At 49.3% G+C, this 12,087-nt stretch overlaps 1 protein-coding gene across 2 annotated transcripts in view; it reads left to right on the top strand.

Annotated features, from left to right (window-relative positions):
- The window catches only part of LOC138447677 (C-type lectin domain family 4 member G-like), a 473,303-nt gene that overhangs the window by 141,496 nt on the left and 319,720 nt on the right, over window positions 1–12,087 (top strand). For both annotated transcript variants that reach the window (XM_069603941.1, XM_069603940.1), the window contains one exon: window positions 9,820–9,870. In XM_069603941.1, coding sequence (XP_069460042.1) covers window positions 9,820–9,870 — 51 coding nt within the window. The remainder of the gene's footprint in view (window positions 1–9,819; window positions 9,871–12,087) is intronic.

The following is a 12,087-nucleotide window of genomic DNA, read 5'->3' as shown; positions in this document are numbered from 1 at the left end:
GACAGGCCGGACAGCCAATGACCCAAAGCATTTTCTAGAGATCTCCCATTTTCTAGAAATGAGTTCACACTCACAGCCTCTGAAAACATCTTTTTTTGGCAGGCAAATGTTGCTGCGTACTTTCCAAGTGCGGCAAAATCTTTACCTCAAACCACTTTGACGAATCTAGCCCCAGCTGCATTACATGGACTGGTAACAAATCAAATATCATACTTGAAATGCTTACATTTAGAGCACAACATTTCTTAGCTGTTAAATATGCATGCATGGCAAGCACTTATTGTCATGTGGAAATCAAGAGCTGCACACATCCTCAAACTTAGTCATTGTGAACGGGGACGGGGAGTACCCTCCTCTGGTAGCACATTGTCATCACACAAGCAAGACTGGAATGGTTACTAGTATGATCTCACCTCCTCTCAGCAGGTCCGTCTGCATCTCTCTCCGCTGCCAGTAGCAGCAGGCAGGCAGCCTGTGTCGCGGGCCTGTGGGGTGGTGGTGTTGGGCTGTGGGTGGTTGATGATGGGTCCCTCACCTCTGTGCCGGCAGGCTGGCCTGGGTGGCTGGTTGCTGCCTGAGTGCTGCTCTGTGCCCTCATGGGCTGACTGGGGGCAGTGGCCCACCCCAGACCATCCCTGAACACCGTACATGCACCCAAGCCGCCGGAGGAGAGAGCCAGGAGCACCAGGCACACCCGCGGGATCCTGAGAGCTGCCATTCTCGGCTCCTAGAGAGAAACGTCCATGAACTTCATGAAGGGGTGAGCAGGCAGAGGTGACTGGCGCTGCCTTCTCCGCCCCCACTGCTCAGAGTTCGGGTCGTGCGCTCTGTACCTGGACCATAAAGGCAGCACCGGGGCGGCGAGGTGATGTCACGAGAGGGGAACGCGCGCCTTTTCAATGAAGCCCCCGCTTCCTCCACCACCCCATCTGCCCAGCTAGAAAGGGACTTCCCTCCTCTCAGAGAAGAGTGTCACCAGTCTGTGCCCAGCGTGTCCTGCGGGGCCAGTGCATGGCAGGAGCCCAAGGGTGGGACCTCCCCAAACTCCCTAAGGTGCCGTGCAGGCAATTTTTCAAAAATGATATGCCCCCCACGCAATAGGTTGCAGCCTGGCTCCAGTGTAATACAAAACACTGGGAGGGAGCAGGCCGGGCTGAGGCAGCTCCGCCCAGCATTGCCGCTCCCTCCCAGTGTTTTGTAAAACTGACTGCTGCTGGCGCCAGGGTGTTGCGGCTGGGCCGCGGCAGTTGGCCGCCGGCCCGCCGCATTTATCAAAGAAAGGTAACACTTCAGTGTTACCTTTCACTGCATCTGCGGCGGCTGGCGGCGGCGGGCGCAGGGCTGCAATTGCAAAGGATCTGTAAGTTGCTTACTTACAGATCCTTTGCAACTTGCATCCATCCGTCCGGCGAGGCTGAGGCCCTGGGGGCTGGTTCCTGAAGTGTGAAGGCTTCACAATGAAGCCCATGCCTGGGCCGAAACCGGCCCACATGGTCTTCAGGAACCGGCCCCCAGGGCTCCAGCCATGATTTTGCATCGGCCACGGGCCGATGGGCCGACGACCCAATCCGACCCTGCCGCAAGATCAGAAATCTATCGCCTGGAATGGGCGTGCCATATTCGGAGACCGGCCAGACCTCGTGATAGAGTCAGACGCCAGTCGTCTAGGATGGGGAGCTCGGTGCGGAGAGTTGCAGACCGGAGGCAAGTGGAGTGCAGAGGAGCTCAGCCTGCACATAAACTGCCTAGAGCTCCTAGCAGGCTCTTTCGCGATAAAGACATTCACAAGAGACAAAGTGAAGTTGTGCGTCCTGCTGAAAATGGACAACATTTCAGCAGTTCGTTACATAAACCACTTAGGAGGGACGAAATCCAGGATGCTAGCCGAGTTAGCGAAAGATTTCTGGAATTACTGCCTGAGGGCAGGGACATCAGTGACAGAGGAGTATTTGCCCGGAGCACTGAATGTAGTAGCAGATTAGAACTCTCGATACCTCATGGACTCCAGCGATTGGAGGCTGGATCCAGCAGTGTTTCAGAGGTTGGATCGGAAACAGGGTCCATTACACACAGATCTGTTTGCATCTCGCCTCAATGCTCAGATACCCAGTTATTTCAGCTGGAGGTTGGATCCAGACGCAAAAGGTACAGACGCATTCCTACAAGAATGGGCAGGCGGCACGCATTATGCATTCCCTCCGTTTATGATGCTGAGCAGAGTGCTGGCGAAGTGTCGGAGGGAGAGAGCAGAGCTGGTACTAGTAGCACCGTTGTGGAAAGCGCAAGTGTGGTTCCCAACGCTGATAGAACACTTGATAGATCTGCCGAGGGTCCTCCCGGAAGGAGAGCGACTGCTCACGGATCCAGCTGGGCAGTGTCATCCTCTGAGAGTGAGAGGGAGACTCCCGCTCATCGCGTGCAGGATATCCAGAGACGATGGGAACTGCCAGGCATTTTGATGCAGGCGGCGGAACTTATTGCCGAATCCTGGGCTCCATCGACTAGGAGGAGCTACGACGTGGCTTGGGCCAGGTGGACGAATTGGTGTAGAGGGAGAGATTTTCATCCCATGTCTGCACCTGTAGTAGTCATACTAAACTTCCTAGCGCAACTGCTGCAAGATGGGAAAGCTTTTCGCACTATAGGGGTGTACAGATCAGCGATCTCCGCAGGCCACATACCGATTGAAGGAGTGCCAGCCGGCGAACACCCAGCAGTCTGTAGGCTTATTAGAGGGGCTGAGTTTAAAGCGCCACCAGCTCCCAAATATACAGTATTATGGAACGTAGCGAGAGTATTGAGGCTATTGGAAAGCTGGCCGAGTAATAGATATTTGTCTCTCAAGCAGTTATCAGGCAAACTAGCGATGCTGTTATGTCTCATATCCTGTAAGAGGGTATCCGATGTTAGGGCATTAGAAGTTAATAGAAGGACATTTGGACCAGAAGGAGTGACCTTTGTAGTAGTACAGAGGACTAAATCAAGCACAGCCACAGTGCACTATGCCTATTTTCCAAATAATACCAAATGGTGCATAGCTAGTTGCCGCCTGGCTGGCAGAGAATAGAGCGACAAGTACGAATCAGTTGCTAATAGCGCACAGGAAGCCTTTTCAGGCGGTGAAGACTGCTATCATAGCGAGATGGGTTAAAGAAGTAATGCTAGCAGCAGGTATTGATTTGCAGCAGTATGGGGCGCATTCAGTGAGAGGGGCCATGGCGTCCAGAGCACACAGGACAGGAGTTCCATTGCAAGATATTATGGCAGCCGCTGACTGGGCGAATGATCGTACCTTCAGGGAATTTTATTTTAAACCACCTGAGATTTTAGCGGGTACAGTGTTGGGACAGCTTTGAACAAGCATAATGCTCGCCACCAGTCTTGTCATAGAATAAAGATCAACCCTGCTAACTGCGCAGGGAGTATTAATACTATTAAAGACTAGGAGGCGAGCATTATTTCCCACCCACGACTGTTTGATAATCATATTGTATTGTAATGATGTATGGATATGATGACAAACTAGATTCCACCCTGATGTTATGTTTATGTTTTCCCTAGGGGAAGAGCAGAAGAACAATTGAGGAGATGATCTAGAAAGGACGGCGTGAGTTCAGTCATTGTGAAGTTAATTGTTGGAGTTCAAGAAGTCCTTACTCGGTTGGCGGGACGAGAAAGTTTGGTTCAGGGCATTCAGAGCACGTAAAAGAGAGGAGGAGCTCAGGGACAGGATGTGGTCATAGCTGAGCTGGAAGGAGAAGGACTACAGAGACTTTGGGATTTGTAGTTTTTGAAAGTGAAAGTTATATGGACATATGAACATTTCGTTGTGTTGATTGAGATAGTTTGTTGAATCTGCTGAAGGGTAGTAAATAAAGAAGTTGAAGCATAATGCTTGCCTCCTTGTCTTTAATAGAATTAATACTCCTGCGCAGTTAGCAGGGGTAATCTTTATTGGTGCTTCTAAAAGCAACAATAGCATGTTGACCTGAGGACCAAATATCTAGCCAATCACTGAGCACTCCACTCAATCCAATGTCTCAGTTTTTGGAGTCCTCCTGTCTTCCTCCTAACCGTCCCAGTTCTTCCCCCTACTTGTAACTCCATAAGAGCGTCCCATTTTAATAGTGCTCCATTGCTTCACAGCTATGGTTGAGCTTTATAAATCCCATATTAACATTTTCTCATTGCATCTACGTGTGCAAAATGACTCTCATTTGGCCATTGTAGGTTTTATGTACTCAATCAATCAAAAAAACTTTAGTATGGATAGTTCTAAACTTATTCATACAAGCCAAATCATGTGCAGAAGAAAAGGAGAAAAACGCACAGATTCAAAGTACCATTAAAAATGGTCAATGGGCCTCATAACAACTGTGGCGGCCTCCATATGAACGGTGCCGGTAAGGGACCGGCACCGTTCATACCGGGCCGCCACATTATGAGTTCTGCAGCGGGTCCTGCTCTGTACTCCTGGTCAGACCAGACGTGCAGAGTGGCACCCGCTAGCAGAACAGGATGCTAACAACGATTCCGTTATTAACAGGACCGTTGTTAGCAACCTCCCCATTCCCATTGAGCCATATCGGGGCTCAAATGGGAATGGGGGTGTACCGGGTCCCGCAAATGGGAATTACCGGGCCCGCAAAGGTCGGAATGGCCAGGTAATTCCCATTTTTCGGCCCCGGACCCGAGTTTGGGTGTAGCCATGCCGCTAAAAACAGCATGGCTACCTCCAAACGCGTATTGAGGCCCAATGACTTATTGTTATTTATTCTTTTTCCCATGTACTGCACTGTCCCCTCCCCATGCACTTGCGCGATCTGAATGACACCTGGCCTAGTAGGATCGTTGTCTGTGCGCCCTTTGTTTCCGCTCCCTTGCCTCGTCGCGCCTTGAAACACTTGTGTATAGGCGCGTTATAGATACCATATAATATCATATCAATATCCATAAAATCCATTTCTTAAAAAATCTACAAGTGCAACTAGGTCAAATAATACCATAAGAGAGTGAACACTTGCTTAATAAATACAAATATGTTTAGCTATAAAATGACTCTAAAAACAGTGTAACTAATCTAGACTATTCATCCCTTCTCCCCAGAGGGGATCCATGCCTCTGAGGCTATAGAGGTGAGCCCGCCAAGCAAGACCCTCCCTAAGGGTTTCAGAAAGTGGGACCTCACTTGGAGGGAATCATTGCTGGGGGACAAGGACTCCCATTCCTGTAAGCACATTGTCTGCCTATATGGAAATCAGAAAGACTGCTGTTACTTCTATTTTGGTCTCTACATATAGTAAATTGTCTTCAATCTCTTTGGCTTCATGCAATGCTAGATATCGCCTGAACTTCACAGTCAAAGAGGAGCGGCACACCTCTTCTGTTTGTGATGACATACATAAAACAACAAGGAACTTGGGAAAGAGGAGACACAATCCTACGCAGAGGCAAGTCTCTGACAGGAGGATGTCCTGGAGGGGCGTAGCCACGCTAGACTGTGGAGCCGGTGGTAGAGTGGGAAGCGAGCCAATCGCTAGCATGACACTGGAAAGCTGGCGTCCTTGACGGCAACGAAGCCGAAATCTACAGAGACGGATGCAGTGAAGAGACCGTCTTGCCAGATGGCTCAACCACACGGATGCCGTGGTGGACTTGGGCTCGTTAACAGAAGCAGAGTCCAGACAGTAGCAGAGAGATCGGACCCCCTATGCAGAATGAGAAGTGCATCAGCTTCCGAGCAGTGCAGAACAAGGGAAGCAAACGCTTCCTAAGAGGTGATGCCGCAGAGAGGGGCAAACTGCTATATCCAAGGCTACGGAAACCAAACAGGTTAGGGGAGCCAGGAAAATCGAAACAGGCAGATGGCCAGCAGATCCCCTGCTAAAGCAGGACTATTTGAGAACCAAAGAGCTTTGGGGAGCTCTGGAAATATAAACCATATAAAGTTAGATTGGGAACAGGGTGGACCTGGAGGATTCACATCCTCATTCCAACACCAAGTCAGAAATGGTGGCATTGCATTAAAGTGAATGTAGCAGCCCTGTATAAAGATTTAAAACGGACAGTTCAAAGCATGCAGAGAGGATGGGAGACTGAATTGTCAGTCGTTGAAAACATTTTAAAACCAAAAGAGATCCCAGTAGTTGCACATATTGCAAAAACCAAGGATAGAGGCTAGTGCTCCTGTCCATATTTCTGTTACCTTTTTCTCAGTGTTGGCCAGACAATACATAGGGTCTGGACTAAGGACTTTCTCTTGGAAAGTTTGACCAGCATCATTAATTTTAGTTTGTTAGGTCGGAATTTCCTCATAGCCGTAGGCCTAGTCAGGCGTTTCTTAAACTATTTAAAGAAACGCCCCAGAACGTCACATCTCGGTCTTCGGGTTCGCCACAACAGTTAAAAGATACAAAATGCCTTCTAGCTAATCAATTCGTTTTGTAATTCCTTTTCCCCCTAGGGTTAATATTTTCATGAGAAAAGGAGATAAAGCCCGCTGAACATCTTCTAGGCCCAGAGGAAACAGAAAAGTGCAGGATAACATTTTCCTGATTTTCGTTTTCTCAGCACTGAGAATCGTAGATGCTTTCGCAAAATACTTGTACATTTGGCAAAAAAAGCAAAACATGAAAAAGGGAATAGACTCAAAGCTGTGTCATTGACCTAAACTGACATTTTAGGACAGCATGCATTTAGAGGCAGACAGTTGAAGCGAAGCCTAGTGATGAAAAATCTATCTATTAAAACAAGCTACATATAAAATACTCTAGGGGGCGCTCTTTGCGAGCGGAACAAATGATGTGGCAAGATTGAGGGGATTGTTGAACTCTCTGGATTTGCTCGCTTTACCGAGCATTCTCACAAATTCACCTAGGATTAGTTTGGCCATTAGCAAGTCCACGCTGTATTTACATAATAACCTGCTCAGGAACTGTACTCAGATACAGTGACCAGTGCATGATTAATCTGATCTTCCACATAGTTGAGTCCTAGTTCTCCATGTTCAGCAATTGTGTGAGCGGGTTTAGGTAAAGATGGCAGCCATTTACTAAAAGAGCTCTGGGAATGCTGTAGTGCATCAGCCCTCTGGTGTCCCCGGATTGTGCATCGGCCCTTTGGTGTCACTGGATTGCGCATCGGCCCTTTGGTGGCCCCGGATTGCGCATAAGCCCTTTGGTGTCCCCAGATTGCGCATCGACCCTTTGGTGTCCCCAGAGCGCATTGGCTCTTTGGTGTTCCCAGATTGCGCATCAGCCCTTTGGTGTCCCCAGATTGCCCATCGGCTCTTTGGTGTCCCCGGATTGCGCATCAGCCCTTTGGTGTACCCGGATTGCACATCCGCCTTTTGGTGTCCCCGGATTGTGCATCGGCCCTTTGGTGTCACTGGATTGCGCATCGGCCCTTTGGTGTCCCCGGATTGCGCATCAGCCCTTTGGTGTCCCCAGATTGCGCATCGACCCTTTGGTGTTCCCAGATTGCGCATTGGCTCTTTGGTGTTCCCAGATTGCGCATCAGCCCTTTGGTGTCCTCAGCTTGCGTATCGGCCCTTTGGTGTCCCTGGATTGCGCATCAGCCCTTTGGTGTCCCTGGATTGCGCATCAGCCCTTTGGTGTCCCCAGATTGCGTATCGGCCCTTTGGTGTCCCTGGATTGCGCATCAGCCCTTTGGTGTCCCCAGATTGCGCATCCGCCCTTTGGTGTCCCCAGATTGCGCATCCGCCCTTTGGTGTCCCCGGATTGCGCATCCGCCCTTTGGTGTCCCCGGATTGCGCATCCGCCCTTTGGTGTCCTCAGCTTGCGCATCGACCCTTTGGTGTCCCCAGATTGCGCATCAGCCCTTTGTGTCACCAGCTTGTGCATCAGTCCTTTGATGTCCCCAGATTCCATTGCCATCCAGTGCTACAGATCTGGCCTTAGTTTCGTCATTCCAATCATCCTCTTCAGAGGGTGCACTTTATGTTTAGCTGCAAAAGAAAAAGACCCTTCCCATGGATTGTTGTATTTCAATACTTTGTTAGTCTACATGTGTGTTGTTGTCCAGATTTTCTGAAAAATGTACCACCAGGTAGTCATAGGTGGATTCTATGTGAAAATGTCCTCCGGGAAAAAGTCCCCAGGTTGGAGATTTGTTTCCCTGCATCCCTAAAAGCCTTCCCCCACATACGCTAGGGTGGGTATATTTTACTATTGTAACTCCAGTCCTAGAATATTTGGGGGAAGTGCATGCATTCTTGAGAGGGAACATTTGGGGAAATGTTGCGACCTTTTCCCTGGCGCCTTCATCACTGGATCCCATAGGTTTTGACTCTCTCTATTAAATTCCCATTTGCTGATCTTTTCCTCCCAAATACTAATACTGCTGATTTAGCAGGACTTACTGCCCACCCATGCTCTTTCATGCATATATATTAATCCGTTTTTGGAGTGAGTTGGGGGCCCTCGCAATGAGGACACTGTCGTCCGCATGAGATGGTATTGGGATATTTGTATCCATAAAATGCGGCATGTCAGTGTTTGCCCCACATGAGGCTGAATGCAGGCAGTTAGTGAACAGGTTAAACCAGAGAGGGGCACAACCCTGGCTTACCCCCCTCTCCACAGGTATAGGGTAAGTCACACTTCTGTCTTTACTATACCTAACTACCACACTGTTTTGAGTGTGGAGATTTATTAAAAGGTGGAGGAGGTCATGTGGCAGTCCCATCTCTGCCATGGTCTTCCACAGACAGGGCCGGTCCATACTATCAAATGCAGCAGCCAGGTCCATAAAAGCCAAATACAGGCCCCCTCCTTTCATAAACAATGAACTGGCTACCAGGTTTAGGCTCTGTAAATCCGTACCCATTTCTGCCCTAAAGCCTAGCTGTGCCATGGCCACAATGGCCCTCATTAGGACCCTGGCGGTAAGGGGTTTACGCTAGCGTTAGCTGCGCCGACCCCTTACCGCCAATTCCGAGTTCCCAGAGCGCCATGGTCATTTTTCCGCCCGCTTTTTGCGGGCGTAAAAATCCATGGCGCTATGGGACCTTGGTGTTAATTACGCCACCGTAATTTACGGTGGCGTAATTAACTCCTTCCCCACTCCCATTATACCCTATGGGGCCGAAATGGGAATGGGGAAGGGTAAATGGGTCAATGGGGACTTACCGCCCCGCCGACCTCGGAATGGGGCGGTAAGTCCACCATCCGCCATGGCGTAAACGGACTTTACGCCATGGCGGAAATGTCCGCCGATGGCGGAAAAAATCCGCCAGGGTCCTAATGAGGGCCAATGTCATTTGTGCCAGTCAAATTTTGTAGTCTTGCTAGAATGACTTTGCCAAAGATTTAAACGCATTATTTAATAAAGATATTGGACTATAGTTGGTCAGGTTAAGTTCGTTCTGTTTTTTAAAGATGGGTCAAATAATAGCCTTCCTACACCTTACAGGGGACTGTTTTTTTTATAGCCATTATGTTAAATACCCTCATGAACATGGGAGCCCAGGTGACCTGCTAAGCATTAACGATATCAGACGGCACAAAGTCAGGCTCCGCGCTTTGACCGGGCCTGCGATTTGCTGGACTCATTTTGAGCAACCTTGGTCGCCCCTCCTTATTGTCTGTTATGTGTTATCCCCCATACTCCTACACACACCCCTACTCCCAAACCTATAGCTCTATGGGCATCCCCGCACTCAAAATGGCTCGACCAATGCTACAGCAGATACATCCACTGAAGAAATATTTTCTAAATTCGGTATCCAAGAAATCTTGTTTTTTCAACACTGCCACAGAATATTCCCTTCAAAGTAATTACTGCTAAATTGTTTTTCAGGGCAGGAGAGCTCCTTCACTGAGGCTGCGCCGGTGAGGCCCCCGAAAATTGGTAAGTCACTCTCCATCATTTCACGGTGCAGTAGCTCCAGGCTACATCAGGTTTTACATAGGGATTTGATGTCTTCGGATGTGATACTGTTTGTTATTGGGGGATAGGGTGGTACCATCAATGAGCAACTTCAGCTGGGATGATAACCACAGGCCGACCGGCCTCCAACAAAAAAAGGAAGGACTAAGGGCCTCATTACACGGACGGCGGTAAGGGTTTACCGGTACCGGTAAGGGCACCGGTACGGTAAACCCTTACCGCCTTACTACGAGGTCCCTTTGCGGGTTGGTACTTTAACGCCGGCGTTAAAAACCAACCCGCAAAGGGACCAGGGTGCTAATTACGGTACCGCAATTTGTGGCACTGTAATTAGCGCCTTCCCCATTCCCATAGAGCCCTATGGGGCAAAAATGGGAATAGGGAAGGGCAATGGGGGAAGGGGGAATTACCGCCCTGCCAACCTTGGAATAGGGCGGTAATTCCCCTTTCCTCCAAGGCGGTATTTTACCGCCATGGACCAAGATGCTAATAGCACCTTGGTCCTCCGCCTACCATGTAATGAGGCCCTAAGACCTTTGAAAGAGAAAAAGACAGTTTATAGTTATCAGCAGTTGCTATCGGGTGCTCAAGAAAAACACAAAGTCCAGGGGCTCAAGAAAAACACAAAGTCCAATCAAAGGCTAAGGGCCTCATTACACGGAAGGCGGTGATCCAGGGTGCTATTAGCACCCTGGACCATGCCGGTAAATTACCGGCACCGCCTTGGCGGTAAGGGGATTTACCGCCCCATCCCAAGGTCGGTGGGGCGGTAAATCCCCCTTCCGCCATTGCCCTTCCCCATTCCCATTTCTGCCCCATAGGGCTCTATGGGAATGGGGAAGGCGCTAATTACGGCACCGCAATTTTGCGGTGCCGTAATTAGCTCCGAGGTCCCTTAGCGGGTTGGTTTTTAACGCCTGCAAAAAGCAGGCGTTAGAGCACCAACCCGCTAAGGGACCTCGTAGTACGGCGGTAAGGGTTAACGGTCACCGTTGCCATTAACGGTGACCGTTAACCCTTAGCGCCGTCCGTGTAATGAGGCCCTAAGACCCTTAAATGAGGAAGAGACCGATTCTAAGGATCAGAAGTGTCTGATCGCCTCTAGCAAACAATGAAGGCCATGCCAGATGCTCACACTCTTGAATGGGGCAGAGACTGAGTCTAATGATCACCATTGGCGGATTGACATCTAGCAAACCTTGAAGGTCCTGTCAGAGACTAATACCCTTTAATGGTGAACAGACAGGTTTTAATGATCAAATGTGTCTGACTGGCATCTAGCAAAACATAAAGGCCCTGCCAGAGGCTCACACCCTTGTTGAATGGGGCAGAGACTGAGTCTACTGATCACCAGTGGCAGATTGTCATCTAGCAAAACCTGAAGGTCCTGTCAGAGGCTAATTTAACTGGCCTCTAGCAAAAAATGAAGGCCATGCCAGAGGCTAATACCATTTAATGGTGCACAGGCAGATTCTAATGATCAGAAATGTCTGACTGGCCTTTAGCAAAACACGAAGGCCATGCCAGAGGCTCACAGTCTTGAATGGGGCAGAGACTGAGTCTACTGATCACCAGTGGCGGATTGACATTTAGCAGAACGTGAAGGTCCTGTCAGAGGCTAATACCCTTGAATGGGCGGAGACAGATTCTTTTTAAGTGTTTTTTGCCAATGAGGCAATCGCTCGTCTGTGTCAATTTCAATTAAATCATTTTTTAAATGTATTGGTAAGGGAGATAACATGTCAAAAACACTAGGCCATTATTACGAGTTGGCCTGTGTGGATTTAACGTGCAGGTGTTACTGTATACCTGGCACATTTACGCAAAGGCCAACTACAAGTTTGCCGGTGAGGTGCCAGGAAATACCTCCAGAGCTGGAGGTCATTCCGGCATCTTACCGGCAAAAATCACTGGTTTTATGGGACTTCATGGAATGGGGATTTACCACCATCACCGGCACTCATAATCCAGTGGTAATGCCGCCGGATTGAGTGTCGATAACAGAATTACCAATTTCCAGCATCGTTGCGGAATTGCCGCCAGGATATGGGCAAACTCGTAATGAGACTCCAAGTCTTGACATCTTTGACCACCAATGGGCCTCATTACACGGTAGGCGGTAAACCATGGTGCTATTAGCACCATGGTTGCCGCTGGTACCATACCGGTACCACCATG

The sequence above is a fragment of the Ambystoma mexicanum genome, chromosome 3q (assembly GCF_040938575.1).
Source record: "Ambystoma mexicanum isolate Mex_15411 chromosome 3q, UKY_AmexF1_1, whole genome shotgun sequence".
Taxonomy (NCBI): Eukaryota; Metazoa; Chordata; class Amphibia; order Caudata; family Ambystomatidae; genus Ambystoma; species Ambystoma mexicanum.
The sequence above is the reverse complement of the archived record's forward strand: the minus strand, read 5'-3'. Positions and strand labels throughout refer to the sequence as shown.